At 43.6% G+C, this 17,386-nt stretch overlaps 1 protein-coding gene across 1 annotated transcript; it reads right to left on the bottom strand.

Moving 5' to 3' along the window:
- Window positions 1–341: 341 nt before the first annotated feature.
- Window positions 342–16,295, bottom strand: itih5 (inter-alpha-trypsin inhibitor heavy chain 5). The gene is made up of 14 exons (XM_030440223.1): window positions 16,051–16,295; window positions 15,923–15,967; window positions 15,125–15,288; window positions 13,817–13,918; window positions 11,954–12,222; window positions 10,972–11,141; window positions 10,482–10,598; window positions 7,062–7,233; window positions 6,617–6,926; window positions 4,066–4,748; window positions 3,590–3,643; window positions 2,336–2,452; window positions 1,876–2,253; window positions 342–828 (listed from the first exon to the last, which is right to left on the bottom strand). The coding sequence occupies exons 1-14, from the start codon at window positions 16,168–16,170 to the stop codon at window positions 569–571; spliced, it is 2,961 nt and encodes a 986-aa protein (XP_030296083.1). The 5' UTR covers window positions 16,171–16,295; the 3' UTR covers window positions 342–568.
- Window positions 16,296–17,386: the final 1,091 nt, after the last annotated feature.

A 17,386-nucleotide genomic window follows, 5' to 3' on the forward strand; every position in this document is an offset into this window, starting at 1 on the left:
CCTGAGCGGGACCTGGCCAGAGCACACCTGTGTGGGCGGGGCCAGCAGCCCTGTGACCTCCAGCTGATGACAGGGGGGGGACTAAGGCACTGTGTGTGTGTGTGTGTGTGTGTGTGTGTGTGTGCGTGAGAGAGTGAGTGTGTGTTAGGTGTGCATCTACTCATTGGTGCCGGGACAAGGGGTTAGTTACCGGGTTTGGTCTCCGTGGTAACCAGGTGTGAACTTCACCTTGTTGCCACGTTAAAAGCGTGTCGACATACATATTTGGTGCGTGTGAGGAAAAACACATCAGATCTCACTGGTTGTGTGTGTGTGTCCATGCCTCAGAAACAAACTCTAAATGTGGGTTTAAGTGTTTTTTTATTTACATTTTACAACATTATTGTAAAAAACAATACACACAATATAATAAAAACATTTAATTTTCATTAGAAATAGTACAAAAATATATTCAAAAGAGCCTGTAGGAGGAAGAGACTGCAGTGTGAACGTTTTGGATCCGTTTGGACGTGATATGAATACAGACTACGATGAGTTAAGTCAAATAAACGGCGAATTTACAGTCGTCTCACATCCTGTTAGTCCCGTGTGGCCGGTCGCCTGTGTCGAACATGTGCGACGCCAAATAGTCCTCGTACTGTCCGTCTATCAGCTTGGCTGCGTTGTTGCGGGCGAACCAGCAGTCCACGCTCTGCGTCCCGCTGTAGATCCTCCGGCTCTTCTGAACCACCGGAACCGAGCGGTCCTTCACCTTCAGGACGGACGAGGGTTTCGTGTCTCCCTGTGCAGGAAGCTGTGCCAGTCCCACTTCCTCATACAGGAACTGACCTGAAAGCAGAATCAGTTATTTTAGTCTCAGGGTTGGACTGATGATGGTCTTTAAAGCCCGGCCAGTAATGGGTAAAGATGTATTATGTTGGATTTTTAGCTTAAAACGGTAAGAAAAACTATCCACGAGGTATAAAATATGCAAATATGTGACATATTTAACACAGACGGGAGGAAAAAAACTATAAAAAAGCACAATACGTCTCCTTTAAGTTTGTATTTGAAGATACTGAGAGTAAATAGTTAAATAGTTGGTCATTCATGGTCGCCACAGGATGATTCTCTAATGTTTTTGGTGATCTTCTCTTTACCACCTCTCCCACTTAAACTGGCACCTGACGCCTTTTTTGCTTTAACCTATTATTATGAAGCGCATGTTGATTGCACACTGTCACGGCTATAGAATAATAACATCATCTGCGAGCACTTTCATTATACAATTTTTGTCTGCCACACTGCATGAAATCACTCGGGGATAATGACGGCTGACTGGAGGAGATCCAGTCAGACTGGCAGCATGGCACCATTTTTTTTTTTTAACTCTGCTTTCACGTCTCCATTATAGACTGAATGAATGATGAACTCACCTTTCGTGTTGTTGGTAGTTTTATTTTGAGGAAAAACAGTTATAGACTGACGCCAAAACTAACACCACTTAAAGACGTTAGAGAGGAAAAGTTGTTTGTTGCCACTTTGAGAAGTAGATTCCTTAGAACACATTCCTCATTATATTCTAAAATTTTGCAAGTTAAAAGTTTATTTTCTTTCCCTCGTCCACTCAAACCCTCCTTCTCACGCTACCAAACTCCTCAGCTCTTTGTTTCTAAATGTGTTGTATCACTTATCTTGGCTGGATTTGGTGGCGCTCTCGGGATAAACTACCATTTTCAGCACCAAAAGCAGAAAGGGTCAAATAATTGTGTAATATTGTAAAATTAAAAATGTGATGATGGGGCTTTTAGGCTCGTTCAGTGACAGATAACGATGGGATTAATCTTCCTTACCTAATCCTCAATCAGCACTTAATTAAAGATCGTTAGCACCTACCCAGCAGGCCGTGGCAGTTGTGCGACAGCCCCTTGCTGTGACCGATGTAGAAGCCCAGATGGTCTCTCTGGTAGGGCGCTGGATTCTTGTACTGATGCAGCAGGATCACGAAGCTGATGTTTCCTCCGACCGTCACGGTCACATTGGACTTTCCCACGATGGACACTGACAGAGCGCCGCTCTCCACCGCGACTGTGGAGTGACAGGGCAGCACCATCCTGTCCCGCCCGTCCAGGATGACTTTCTTAGGCGTCACCTCAATGTAGGCGCGTTTGGGACGATCCACCACGATGGTGATGGTGCTGAAGTAGGTTCGCTGCTGTTTGTGGCTGCCGGGCGGTGCTGGGGCGCCGATTAGCTTCCCGTTCACCGTCACACCTGGAGACCCAGAACGTAACTTAACCCACATGAACAATAAATAATGTAGATCTAGATGTGAAGAAAGTTTTCTGAGTCTTACCGGAATACTTGTGGTCGGAGACCAAACGCAGGACGTGTCCGGGCTCACCGTTGATGTTGAAGCACACGGTCAGTTTACTGAGCGGGAACTCCACCACAAAGTGGGGGTCGCCGTCCGCTGAGGTAGTTTAAAAGATCAGAGAGAAAACAGCCTTAAAAAACTCATTGATTAGAACCAGGACTATAAGGTTGATTGTGTTCAGGCACTAATGACATGAATTTACAACCCTAATTCCAACAAAGTTAGGACACTTTCTGAAATGTAAATACAAAACAGGTTGCAAAGATTCACAAGAAAGACGAGATATTTATTGTTGAAACTGATAAACCTAATTGTTTTTCGTGGATATACACTCATTCTGAATTCTATGCATGTTTTGAAGAGCGTTCAAGCTTTTTGGGAATCTGGTTTTATTCATTCTCCACCACAAAAAGATATCAAGCTGCTACATGAGGACAATTTTACAGAGTTTGTTTGCCGTCTGGAGTTGGAGGTGGAGTTCTGCGGGGTGTCTTAAATCCTGGCTACAGTTAGAGAAGCTTTGAAATGGACAGAAAACTCTGGAACGTGCTTCGGCTCATTTAGTTACTAGTGCAACGCAGGCATCTCTTTAAAGCAAGAAAGGCAACATCTGATAAAGTTAATGTCTTTCATTTATAAGCGTTGGACTTCTGTTGCAACTCAGATTGGCTTCTATCAGACATCTTCAGCTGGAGCGTCTTCAGCCGTGTGAGAACCAGCTTAGATGAACAGAGTGATGAGATGAGACGAGATGATAGAGCTACAGTAATGACGGGGTCATTAGCCGTCACTAACAGCCTCTGATGGGATCCCTCTCTTTACTGTAACACATGCACAAACATCCTCGTCTTCCCCGTTCGCCCGCAGTGTGTGTGTGTGTGTGTGAGCGTGTGTGTTCGCAAACACGCACTTGCATGTTTAAAGTGCCACGTAGCGCTTGTGTTGGTATTTCAATTAGACCCTGCGTGTTCTTTTTCCTCTTTGCAGGTCATGTTCAGAGGCGTCCCTGAACCCCTCGCCGGCTGTGTTATCACCGCCGACTGTCTGACGAATTCCCAAATTACAGGCCGCCCACACAGAAAGCACAGAGAGAGAGAGTCTACTGTATATTCTCCTTCTTCTCTCTTTCAAGTCTCCTTGTGCATGAGTGCTCGCAGTATATAGAGTTCAGAGGCTATTAGATGAAACGGCTCAGGGGAAAACGCACAACTGTTTACATGAGCGTGGAATCACCTGATGTTTTGGAGATGGTGACGGATTTCTTGGCCAGTCTCCTCTCAGCTTTACCTACAAGGAAGAGATTATTTATCAAGTGGAATGAGTCAGAGGGCCACCATTGTTCAAGGCTTCCTCTTTCAATATTCCATACGAGTGATAGTAACTGTTGGTGTAATGCATGCTGTCTGAGGAGAGAGAAATGTTATGGTTATATAAACTGCATGTTTATAGTAAAAGTAAAAGTAAAATCTAGCTCTGGAAGGTTTGTAGTTTGCACCGGAAGCAGTAGTTAGCCGTTAGCTACAAAGGCTTCCAAAGGTGACCCAGTCAGATGTTGGGAAAAAGACTTGCAGCATAATTCACCTGCCCTTTATCTGTCCACATGCTTATTATCTTGAAAATGCTTATATTGTAACCACAGCTTGGTAAAATGTAGCTAAATACTTAGCAGTACTACTCTGTACAACTCGGTCTAGAAGACAAAACCTCACCGATTGTGTTTCGCAGAGATGAAGTCTGGCTGCCTGGCTTCCTGTTAGGTCTCTGTGGATTTCCGTCTTCTATGTCACCTGGCAGCTCATTGGCAGGTGAGGCTGCCTCACCAGCTACTGGGCTGACGGTGGGTGCCGGGGCCATGGTGCCATCAGCCAAGACCTCGGGCTTCTCCACCACCAGGTTGGTGAGGGGAGTGAGGAAGTGGTAGGCCAGAGACAGATTGGTGGCCTGCTGGATGTGGCCTTCCCTCTCCCTGCTGGTTTGGCTCCGCAGTCGTGACCGTAGCCCCTCCTTGACGCTCAGGAAACCCCAGAGACGTTCCACAAAGTCTTCCGCTACTGAGCCCAAAGCAGCACCGACTCCCTGTGTAAACCCTGAACCTGGAGGCTTGGCTCCAGCCGCCATCGCTGTCGTGGCAGCTTTCACATGTCTCTCAGTCTCTATCTGTCTGTGCTTCAGGGGAACATCCGTCTCCATGATGATGCTCTTGTCGTTGTTGCTGGCTGTAACCTGGACGTGGAGTAATTCTGCACTTTTGTTGGTCAGCTTGCCGGCGATGACCATCTCGGAGCCATTGAAGTAGTTGGTGAACAGATGCTGAGTGACGTACTGGACCGAGTCCTCAGTGTAGTTGATCCTGATGTCGGACAGCAGAGGAGTTCCTATCTCATCGTAGAACCTAGAAAGGAAGAAAGAGGCTGCAGATCAATTGTTGCATCAACGATGAGTAACCCCAATGTTGTGGTGCACCTCAAATGATCCCAGCAAGGCAGCAATTTCCTACATTTTTTTTAAGACTTGACAACAGCATTTTAAAAAAATGCTCAGATATCATCTTGGGCTGTCTGGAACACCATTTTTGGGGGCTTCAAAGCTTCAGTGATAGATTCTCCAAATATACGATGCACTGACATCCTGGTTGCAGCTGTAGGGTTGTCGGTGAAATGCTCCCTTGCTGGTTTTTGGTGCGTAGGTTTTGGAACTACTTAATCTCAATCAAGGTACTCCTTTTCTGGTTTCTTTATCTATCGCGTCCTTATTGGTGGAGCCAACGCAACATCTCCTCTCCCCAACCAAACAGGGTAGTATGAGCTGTTTTGGTGTCTTTCTTGGCAGGTCAGTAATGTTTGGAAGTACCTCCCAACTTGACTCCTATGCCCCTTATCAAAAGGATTCGTATTAAGGTTTGGTTAAAGGTCCACTTTGTAAGAAAGGTTGTTTGAGTCTCATTCTCAACTCGTCAAATACTGACGCACTGGCATCACGTCCAACCTTACCTACAATCCCAATGCTTTAGTATAAAAATCTACTTTTTTACAAACTGGACCTTTACATTAGATCAACTAGAACTTCTTGGTTAAGGCTTCAAGATAACACTTGTTAGGAGATCTAAGACATGGGTTGTTTTAAGATCAGGGTCAGAGGAGAGAACATGCTAACTTACAAGCATTGATTTGTCGAAGCAAATTTATGCTACTATAATAACTCCATAACTTACTGTTAAACTGGACTTCCTGGACCATGTCTGTCTCCTTAGTACTACCCTGCAGCAACACCAACATACATTGTTCTATTTTTGCAGGGGTAATTAATGCTAATGTTGCTCTGAACATTGCCTAAGTTGTCTTGAACTCTGAAATATGTTGTAAGCCTTAATTCTTCTTCCTCTTCCTTGTATCAGCACACTATGCATACATTCAAACTTGACATCTTTCTGTTCTTCTCTGTGGATCCCAAATCAGTCACGTCACAGTTCAGTGCCTTTGCTCAAGGGCAGCTGCAGTATTTGAGGCAGAGAAGAAGGGTGTTATTACAGATTTCATCAAATGTCTCGTTTGTTCAAACAAGCCACCTTCCGGCCATAAACCTGCCTGTCTACCCTCTCAAAGCCGCTGCCACCCCACTTCAGGGTTTATGCACACATTCATAAAAGAGTGTGTATAAACCACAGATTGTGAACGTGTGTGTGTGTAAGTCGTCCGTCCTGTCCTTGTTGTCACGCCGCAGTAAACCTCCTCACCTCTTAACCAGCGTGTTTGTTCAAGCGAGAAGGGGGCTATTATCTGCGGAGTCTATCTGTTAACCCCACGTCCATACTCAGATGCAAGTTTCACAACACACACACATTCCTGCTCGACTGAACAAACACCTCATGTGTCCGAGTGCGGAAGAGAGAGAGAGAGAGAGAAGAGGGGTTGTGTGTTAAGGATAGAAAAAAAGGGTCTGGGAGAGAAAGAAGGTGGCTGTTGTGGTCTGTGGCTGTCACATGTCGAGGTTGATTAAAGAGTCTGTTGTCAGCACCGTCACATTTGCGGTCGTCGTTCCCTCGTAGCTTGATGAGAGATGGAGGGACGTGTCCGAGGGGTAGAGGGGAGGGATTAGGGAGAGCTAATTGCTTAATAAGAGGTGGATTATACTGATATGAGGGGGAAATTGGACAATAACAATGAAATTGCCTCATAAATGCAGAGACTTTCTGGAGAGTTCAATGCAACAACTGAGCAGTAAAGGGTGGAGATGATGAAGATGGTCCTCACACACTCTTACCCTTTCAGCATTGCACTGGCGTCGGCGTCCTCGTTGATACGTCTCATCATCCCACAGTTTTCCAGAGCCATGCGCTCCAGCAGCCGGTAATCCACGTCGTTCCCAATCCCGATGGTGAAGATGCAAAACTTCTCCTCCACAGCTGAGCGTGTGTTCCCCAGGATCGCAGTGGACTGTACCTCCCCGACGGTGGGCCGTCCGTCCGTCAGGAAAATAATGAGGGAGACGCTGTTCGGGCTGGCGTCAGGGCCGCTAAGGTAATGGCGAAGCAGAGAGGAGCCAGTCTGCATGGCGTCGTCGATGTTTGTTCCTGCAGTGAAGAGACGTCATGACAGATTATCCCTCGGGATGATAAAACCTTCGATCCAACAAAGAACTATGTTTTTTTTTTATCAAAATATGGGAACAGTAAAGAAGACAGGCCATAAGGAGAATAACATCTGACCTCCAGTGGTTGCCAGTGTGAAAATAAACTTCTTGGCGTCTCTGATGTTAAGCGGCGTCACCGGCACGAGTTCATGAGGCTTCCAAACTTTGATCTTGTTGGAGAAGCTGATGAAGTTAAAGTGATCGCCGGGTCTCAGATCCTTCAGGATGGTGAACAGAGCGTCTTTAGTCTGAAAGAAGAAGGAGTGAGTGAAGAAAGATGATTTCTTACAACAAACAAATCTTGTGTTGTGGATACACAATTTGTATTACAACACTGGAGCTGCAGTGGTTGGAATTGAAACAAGAGCTCTATCAATCAAACGCTCAGGCATTTGACCAGCTGTGGTGTTTTTCTCCCAAGAAGGCCCCTGAGCCCAATCAAGCCCAGGAGGGTGGTGTCAGTATTTTGTAAAATTGGGATAAAAAATGTTGGGGAGAAAGCAGGTCACTCTTATTACTAGGGCTGTATTGAATGGTTTCTAAGCTACGAAGCATGATGGTTGAATGTTGATGTCATTTCCAGGTCTAAAATACCAAAACTGGCTCTGACCGACGCACCAACCCAAAGTGTCACTATATGATGACCTGGAAATGAAACTCAACAATCTATAGATCTAACAATCTTTATCCAGGACCACTTACTGCACATTTAATGGTGTCGTCAAAGGTGAATAACGGCACCATGAATTTCATTTAAACAACCAAAATAACCAAAAAAATCTAATATAAGTTGTTATAAAACAAAGGAAAATCTCGCAAGGATCGCATTACGTATCTGCATTCGCTCGATTTAATCTGATGAATCACTTCATTCAAATTGAGGATTTTGTTTGAGGGCTTCAGTTTTTTTGGACGATGACTTCATAAAATATGATGACAGACGTGCAAAGCTTGATTTGCAAACCTCAACAGAACCTTCAAATGGAAAACAAAGGACATTCTGTACAGCCCGACTGAACACTTAAGTTAATTAGATCTTAAGTAAAGGTTGGTTGGTTGTTTTTTGGAGAGCATAAAAATGCCTTTTCTTTCTCACTTGACTTTAAATGACTTCCACATGGCACTGTTATACTTTTTCCCCCCACAAAACACACTAGCTCTATAATCCCAAGCGTAAACCCCGGCATCACATGATCGACTGGTTGGTGGACTAAAGTTTTCTAACCTTGAGTTTGGTGTTACGGCCATGACCATCTTGTTTGTGATGCGTCGAGGTAGCAACGTAGCCACGCCCTAATTTACACAGTTAACATCATGCTGTATTGAAAAAGACAAAGGAATCGATGAGGCCATAAAACTCCCTAGGAAACGGTTTACTGAGGTAATAAATGAGGTGATTTTCTCATTAGCTTATATACAATTGGACTTTTTTTTAAAACCAGTAGACTCACGCCCTGCAAGCACCTCAGCACTGACTTCACCTTCCAGACTGGAAACTCTGTCCATATTATATAACATTTGAAAAGTGGAAAAAACAGCTCCCTCCAAGGACATTATGTTTTAGTTTGACTTTCTGTTTTCCAATGAATTGTTTGATACTTACGGTAGCTTTTTGGCTGCTTGATGATACCTTTGAACCAATATATTGGTATCCTGTATCCATTTTAGCAATGAACTCCAAGTACGTAGGTCGTAAGTAGGAAATCAACTTCAGTTGGATAATCACTCAGCATAAGTCCGTCTTGAAAGTTTGCTTTTAATGTTTTCATGCAAGGAAGTAGACAAACAAGAACAGAGACTCAAAAACTTCTTCCTACTTTTCTGTTCTTGAGTTTCGCAATCTCGGCTTCCCAGCTTCTCTGCAGCCCTGAGCGTGGGTGTCATATATAATTTGGCGCTGAGGGGTTTAGAGAGGTCTATATGGGCTGTATACAGCAGGGGTCAGAACCACAGACTGACCTACAGTGAAACCCTCTATTGTGGAGCCACATCAAACACCCTTGTTGTTCTGTTCCTGCGGACCGCTGGGGGCTGGCGTTTGGAGGGGGTGACGGATCAAGGGGTCGAGGGTACTGTTGTCTAGAAAGTTCCATTACTCCATAGACACTGACCTTCCTCCCTCACAGCTCAGCCTTGTGCTGTGTGTTTCCACTTTTCTTTCTCATCTGTTTTTCAGCTCTCGGTTTCTGTGCTCTTCGCTCATGGCAGCTGCAGGGATCAGCTCTCTGTCTGGCCGAGGAGATTATTGTGCTATTGCAGATGGAGGGAAAAGGTCTGATATTGATATTCCCGTGTGGGCGTGAGGAGGTGGGGTGTCGAGTCTCTGATCCGATACAGTCAGTGAGATTAAAAATAGGGTAAAGTGCATCGCGTGGAAAGAAAGATCATCAGCATTCTTCTGACACACACAAGACGAATGAGTTGATATCTGGTACTTATGGTTCAAAATGTAACTTTTAGCTGCTGTAGCTGTGAAAATCCAACAAAATTAAACACAGATTAGCCACAACATTCAAACCACCTGTTTTTAATAGTGTGCTGGTTCCCCCTGTGCTGCCAAGACCGCCCTGACTCGTCAAGGCATGGACACAAGACTTCTGGGGTTGTCGTGTGGTGGTAAGGACCCGAGCTTTCCCAGGAGAAAATGACATTTTAATGAGATGATCAATGTTATTCACTTCACTCGTCAGTGGTTTTAAAGTTTTGGCTGATTTCTGTAAACCTACGTCACCAGCTGATGTTGCAACGGATCAAAATTTCCCTCAGATTGACTCAAATTTAATCCTGGAGTTGGTACGCGTCATTATGGATCCCCACTGCTTTTCCTGCAAGATCCACCATACTACACCTCCGTTTGGTTGCCTTTGGTTGTGTTTTCTATGCTTGGCTCAACCTGTTAACTCCTCGTGTAGCTTTGGTTCATTTCTGTTTTTCTCGTGTTTTCTGATAGCGTTTTTTGAGGTGTAGTTTCCCCAGTAAACACACCGACCTCTTCAGTCTCCCTCCTGGTCTGCTGCTCATGATTCCGTAGCCACTTTTCTTACAAGACCCGCCTTCTTCACCACTGATTGGTTGTTTTCGCTGGTTCCATTCTCTACGCTTGACTTAAATTGTCAACTCATAGTGTAGCTCTGGTTTTTGTCTGTTTTTCTTGTGTTTGAGCTGCAGTTTCCCGAGTAAACACATCAACCTCTTCAACCTCCTTCCTGGTCTGCAGCAATTCTTCTTTGGGTCACTCTTCACTGTCTGAGTCTTTTTCTAAGTTAGGCAGTCGTGTTTTTTTATGTTTTCAAGACTTAAACCATGACCTATAAACCTAAGATGTATCAGTTGAACCATATTTTTTGGTAATTGGGCTAAAACATGCAATAATACCCGATCTTCCTCATAAGATTGAGTGGAAACCCCGTACAGAGAACTGCTTACAGGTAATTGCTGCAGCTTACAGGATATTTAGATTCAGTTTTCTAGATTTCCACTGATCGTGCTGCTTTACCTGTCTGATCTTTGTCCCCAGCATGGAGGCGCTGGTGTCGATCACAAACACCACATTCTTGGGTACAACAGGCAGGTCTTTGGGGGCAAAGTAGTGGACAAAATGGCCATTTAAAACCTGGGAAAGAAAGAAAGAAAGTTTACAGATGTGAGATCAGTTGCAGTAGTTGTGTGTGATTGTTAAAACATAGTATGGTTGTGAAAACGGACAGAGGAGTTTGGCAGCGGACTGCCTGCGGTGGCAGGAAACCAGATAAATGAATCACTAACAGGTGGGTGGATGTGTGTGTGTGTGTGTGTGTGTGTGTGTGTGTGTGTGTGTAGTTGGACAGGAAAGTTGTTTGCACAGATGCAAAATATGAAAACTATTTTTATGTTCTTTCACAGTCAGCTTTCCTAATTTTCTCATCGTCATCTGTTTTTTCCGCTGCACGTTTGTTGGTCAGAGTTTATCGCCGGGGTTTTGTTGATGACGTCACATGCGCTCTCACCTGGATGTCTCCTATCCCCATGTCTCTCTGCACATCGTAGCGGATCACAAAGTCTCCCAGGAGGCCGCTGGTGGTGATCTTAGCCTGCTGGACGATGTTGGGGCTGAAGGTGATCTTGCAGACGTTCTTCTGTTTGTTGACCACAGTGGGGAAGGGAGGCTCAGGCTTGGCTGAAAGAAAGGAAGTGTGTTTAAAAAGTGGGCTCAAGAACAAAACCCGGGATTTAAAGAGGTGGCAAGGTAAAAAAACACCATGGACAGATTACTAAACGATCCAACTGGGCACAGGCCCAAGGTGTCAGGGTGCCCCTATAGGTCAGACCATTGCTTTAATTAAGTCACCATTTCTTTGCAAAAATAAAATAATGTGACTACAAAGAGACACAAAACCACTACAGAGACACAACGACGACACAAAGAGACACAAACAGACTCCAGAGACTCAAAAGTACCCCAAAAACATGAAACTACCCCAAAAAGACATAAAACTACCACAAATCAGTGTAAAAAAAACAAAGAGAAGCACAAAAGTACCTAAAAAAACATGAAACTACCACAAGAAGACATAAAACAACCACAAAGACACACCAAAGTACCAAAAAACAATAAACTACCACAAGAAGACACAAAACTACCATAAATAGATACTAAAGTACCACAAATCAGCGTAAAATAAAGACAAAAAGACACAAAAGTACCTAAAAAAAACATGAAACTACCACAATGAGACACCAAACGGCCACAAAGAGAAACAAAAACGAATACAGAAGCATAGAACAATCACAAAGAGACTCAGAAGTACCAAAAAATGCATAAAACTACCCTGAAGAGACGTAAAACTGCCACATGGGACACAAAACCATTAAACTATCCAAAATGCAGCATCAGGGAAAAATATTAAAACAAAACAATAACGAAAAACTACAAAAATAACACATATATAGTGAAATGAACTGATAAAATAATAAGAGGCATGTGTGAACCTGGTGTCTTGGGAGCGTTGGACCCACTGCTGCTGGTGCTCCTGCCGTTGCGGAGCGGCAGCACCTGCAGGTCGGTGATGGCCGAGTGGTCGACGATGGTGACGTCCAGGCTCAGGCGGCTGACCAGCTGCATCGGCCGCAGGCTGGTCACGTGTTCGTAGCGTCCCAGCCGTCGCTGCAGAAGCTCCTCGTAGGTCAGCAGGAAGACGGCTCGGTTCCGACCCGGGATGTAGGCCGTCATCTTGAACACCTCGACCTCCGGCTCAGGACTGCAGGGAGGGATTTACGTTGGTTTATGACTCTGGCGCTCTTTTCTCAGTGTGTTGCTGTCATCCATCACTGTCACTCAGTATTAATTAGGGTTTCTGTTAATTTGCTGAACCTTTCACCCAAAACTCTAATATATATGTATCCAATCATCAAATTGATAAACAAAGAATTTCAATAACTGTTAACATGGACCCCAATATTCCACTAATAATCAGATTAGCTCAATCAGAATGGAAGTACTTCATGTAGCCGCGTCAATCAGAAGAGAACAAGCCGATCCAGTCCGATCGGAGTGGGTTTTCCAAGTCAGATCAAGAGAGATGAGGTTAACCTTTAATAATATGTTTAAATTGGAAGTTATTAGTGCCTAATAACCATGTTTTTAATCTGATAATCTCACTGGTTGTAACATTTGGTGGCAGCAAAACAGAACTGGTCTCCGGCTGACATGATGGAGATCTAAAGGACTAAGAAACCCCTCGATAGTCCAACAGCTCAAAACAACGAGCCGGAATCCATCGAATCAGAAACACAATGTTTCCTGGATACTGTGTGGGTCAGTTTTAAAACCCTAACTGAATTAAATGCTCTCGATAAAGTTGGAAAAAACGTCTTAACCTGCTTCCTCCGTGGACAGATTAGACGCTTCACAGCTGGAACAATCATCTGCAGATGTCCAAAAAGTTGAATTAAGTTAAACTGGATTCTCTAATCGGAGCGATTTCAAGATGAAAGCAGTTCAGATGACGACACGAGAAGATGAGCAGCGTGAAAACCAGCTTTAGAGCGAGGTGGACGGGTTGTACGATCGGTAAAAAAGGTTCAAAAAGGAGAATTTAAGATGTACGTTAAAGAAATACAGGAAGCTGGAAGACGACTTTAATCCAGCATCTCAAGCCCTCCCTGTGCTTGAACTTTGTTTGGTGGTTACTGTACGTATATGTGCTGTCTTCATGAGCAGTTAAAAGGCCAAAGTAAACTGAAATTAAAAAGAGCAGCGGCTGTAAACGGGAAAAAAAAAACAAATTAGACACGACAGAAGCGCAGCAATTAGGGAAACAGGCGGAGTAGAAGAGGTGGAGCGGCGGGCGAGCCCAACAGTCCAGCTGGTGATATCATAAATACACGGAGGTGCTGCCTCCGTCTAATCTCACATCTTCCACTTGAATCCTCTCCTTCCTCCTCGGCTCCTCCTCGCTGAATCACCGGATCTCGCCGAACAAAATGTCACTTTTCACATGGAAACGGCTGGAAAACGTGATGTCAACTCTTCCACATGTCACCTCTTGGGTCACAGTTTTTATGTGACAGCCCCTCCGTGACAAGTCTCTGGAGAAATTATGTTATTCACTTCAGTCTGCACACACACACACACACACAGAGCACACACACACACACATTTTGTGGCCGCCCAGTTGTGGTAAAAAGGTCTTAGTGGGGATATTATCAATCTCTGTTGGCAAAATAGGAACATTAGAGGGAGCGAGTGCTGCTGTGTAATTAGGAGGAGACGCCAGACCATAGGAGTGACCACACACACACACACACACACACACACACACACACACACACACTCTCTCAGGTTTCTCTTACCTTGCATCACCTGACGCTTTGTTCCTGCTCCTTCCGCTCTCCTGTTTGACCCTCTTCTCCTTGGGCCTGACCTCGCTCTGGTAGACGCGCCCTCCGATGATCCTGGTTCACGGGGGGTCAAAGGTCGAGGATTAGACCGGCGCTCGTGTTCAGGGACCACCTATTGTCACGTTTCAAACTGGGCTTCTCTCACACAAAAGGGTAGAATTCGTGGACGGAATCGTGTCGTTACCCGTTTACGGGCGTGCACATGAATGAACTTTTGAGGCTCTCTCTCTGTGTGTGTGTGTGTGTGTGTGTGTGTGTGTGTGTGTGTGTGTGTGTGTGTGTGTGTGTGTGTGTGTTAATAGCGGTATAAAAGTTTTTCACCCTTTTCTTGGCTCCTCGCTGACGTCACCATAGAAACAGACACATCATAAATCCTTCCAGACTCTAAATCCTGTTTCTTTCTTAAAATACCTTCCTGAATCAGCTGAAATGAGCCGTTGAGCTTTGAGTGACGGGATGATGTTTTTGTTTTCGTGTTTTAGCTCTTAAACGGCGTCTCAAGGTGAATTTGGTGCTAATTGTTCGGCTGTAAAAGGTCTTTTAGTTTATGTGTGGCTTCCGAGACATTTATCACTTGATCTCTGCTTTCCCTTTTACAATGGTAAGGTATTATAAGGATTAAAGGACTGTAAGTGTAGTGATTACTTAGTTAAATCAATCAAACCTGTTGTGGTGTTGTAACAAGTAACCAAAAGTCATTCTTGAATCAAAAAAAAAGTGACTTTTTTTGTGTCCAAAAATTACTTTGGGTGACTTTAAGTGAGGGAAATACTTAAAGTATCTGATATTAAATGTACTTTAGTATCAAAAGTGATTCTCTGGCAAGTATATAAAGTACAAGTTAGAGTTAATCATACATATATGTACATGTGTTGTTGTCAGCTTGGAGTCCACGTATATACAAATACACTATTTTGACTCTCATGCAGAAAGTAATCTGCAAAGTAACTAGTAAGTGAAGTTGTCACCTAAATGTAATGGAATTAAAAAAGTACAACATTTGCCCCCAAAATGTAGTAAAGTAGCAGAAAATTTAAATACAAGCACACTTGTTGAGCAAATGTACTTAGTTACTTTAGAAGATTTAGATATTTCTGGCTTTTATTTTGAAATTCTTCTTGATTTAATCTCCTAAAAATCCTTCCAATGACACAGTTCAAGAAGGTCATCACTGAAGTGGGAGTAAAGGATAATCGACCAATCGTGCTTCGATCATCTCGTCGTGATCTCAGCTCCACGATCACATCAGGTGACGCTTACATGGTGAAGTTGGAGACGTAGGCGTCAGCCGGGATCTGGAACTGGAAGACGCCCTCGGTGGCGGCGGAGTGCCGGTTGAGCATGGCGCAGTACACCGCCGTGAAGGCGTAGCGGGAGATGATGGTGGTCTTGATGGAGAGCTCCTGGATGTGAGGTTTAGTCTCCTGCAGAGGAAACATTGAACAACGCAGAACATGAACACCTAAATCTAATCAAATATCACGACGGTTCATGTTTGGCACGGTTTTACGCGGCCTCGCTGTGCGTCTTGCAAATCCCCAAAGTACTTTTTTTTTCATCCCTATTTTGAATTTCCCCTAAATTGACAACACACAAAAAAACTGAGGCGGGTGCATTTGTTCCCATGAGCTCAGATCAGCTCAGTGCATTACAGATATTTCTGGCACATCTGCGCGCTTGGCGGACCTCCTGCGCGTCACGCCCAGAGCGCAACAGTTAGAAAAGACAAAATATGCTGCAAAATAACTCAAAGTAGGTCACGCATTCCAGGTCACTAATAAAAAAAAAGTGTAATGTCATGTTTAAACATATGTTATCTTCAGGCCAGGAAGGTCAGTGTATAAAAAACTCCCAGTGAAATCCCAGCCAAGTTATCTAATGATGAAGATGTTGTTTTTTACCCGTAAAATTCACATTTATTTCTTTACTTTCCATTAAAATCATATATATTTTTTTACATTTTAGACCCCAACTCTCTTCTGTAGTCTCTAATTTAAGCAACAAAAGTACAAAAATATTCAAATAATTACATTTCTCTGCAGAAAATGAGTCTTTTACCTTGGCTAGTATGGTTTTCACCTGCCGTGGGACTCTGCGTGGCGCCTGTGTGCACAAACAAAAAGAGTCAGGTAAAGAAATCCAAACACAGCAGAATGAGCAACACGCTCGTCTTTTAACTCTCTTACAATGTCTAAATCAAAGTCCGTCAAGTCGATCTCATCTCCAAACTGGGATTCCTCCAGTTGTCCCAGTGCACCCGGGCTCAGACACCCCAGTGAGGTGAGCAGCAGCAGCACCAGCAGCATCTTCGCAGTCCGTCTCCAGTAGAACTCAGACGGGTAACTGGGACATGATGGTTCCCAGCGCGCAGAGTCTCTGAGTGTCCGGATCAGACCGCAGTGACCCCACAGCAGTCGGTGCGCACAACAAGCACACACCCACCCACCGGAGGAGAGAGATGGAGCGTTCACAGACCCGCTCCTGAAGGACAGGCTGCTGCCTTCAGGGACTGTCGGAGTTTATGTAAAAGTCCCTAAAATGTACATTTATTAAAGTATTTCCCTTATATTCAACTGTTTATTGTTACTCTACAACATCTCAGAGGCAAATATTGTACTTTTTTACTCAACTCTATGTCTTACAGCTTGAGCCACTAGTTATTTTTCAGATTGTCCTGTTTAATTGGTGATTTTGAATGTAATATTAATCTAAATAAACTCTCTAAAATCCCTCTTAGATGGATGGAAATGGTGTTTTTTGAATGCAGGACTCGTAAAGAATCTCAATACTTTGTTCTCCGCTGTCGTTCTGTCTGATGCAGCAAAAAGAAGGATTACATGTTACATAATTTATTAATGAGGGATTTTAATGACATTTTTCAGTATTTTCTTCTAAAAATTGGAGGATTTGACAGGATGAACAGCCACATGTGGTTCTTTAAATCACCACTAGGTGGCTGAAATGAATTTATTCACTGTTCCTAACATTGTTTTTGTTTATTTGTAGACATTAGTCTGTGAAAAGAAACTGTTCGTATCTCAATAACTACTTCAGGATGGGTTTGGATGCTACAAGATTGCACAACCTGAATTTTTTGTTTTATTAGTGTTGAAAAGATCATAATTCTTCTGCAGCACAACCATTAAGCTGGAGTGTACAAGCAGCACTTGAAGGCAGCACGACACTGTCCTTAACCATGTACTCCTTTAACTACTGTACTTCTAAACTACACATGAAAGAAAAAAATATGTTATTATATTTCCATTTATTTATTTGTATTAAATTAAAAGAACAAAACAAAATGTCTGAATCGCCTTTTGTTTTACTTTTTTCCCCAATTTTTAAAAAATATTTTTTCCCTTATAGAACAAACATGTTGACATTTACTGAAAAACACGATGTTATATAATATGAATCATTTTAAATAGAAGAACTATTTGACAACATGCCAATATGTTGACATTTCATTTCAAGAATATACTGCAAAATAAAATAAAAGTCCATTTACCATACATTAGTAAC

This window comes from Sparus aurata, chromosome 14 (assembly GCF_900880675.1).
Source record: "Sparus aurata chromosome 14, fSpaAur1.1, whole genome shotgun sequence".
NCBI lineage: Eukaryota > Metazoa > Chordata > Actinopteri > Spariformes > Sparidae > Sparus > Sparus aurata.

Bases quoted from the DNA above. Each gene is read 5' to 3' on its own strand.
- itih5 (XM_030440223.1), bottom strand. From the start codon at position 16,170: ATGCTGCTGGTGCTGCTGCTGCTCACCTCACTGGGGTGTCTGAGCCCG. The intron at 7,234-10,481 runs GTAAAGCAGCAC...TTCTTCTTTCAG, and splicing joins TGGGGACAAAGATCAGACAG to ACTAAAGACGCTCTGTTCAC. The intron at 2,453-3,589 runs GTGATTCCACGC...AAACTACCTCAG, and splicing joins CACCATCTCCAAAACATCAG to CGGACGGCGACCCCCACTTT.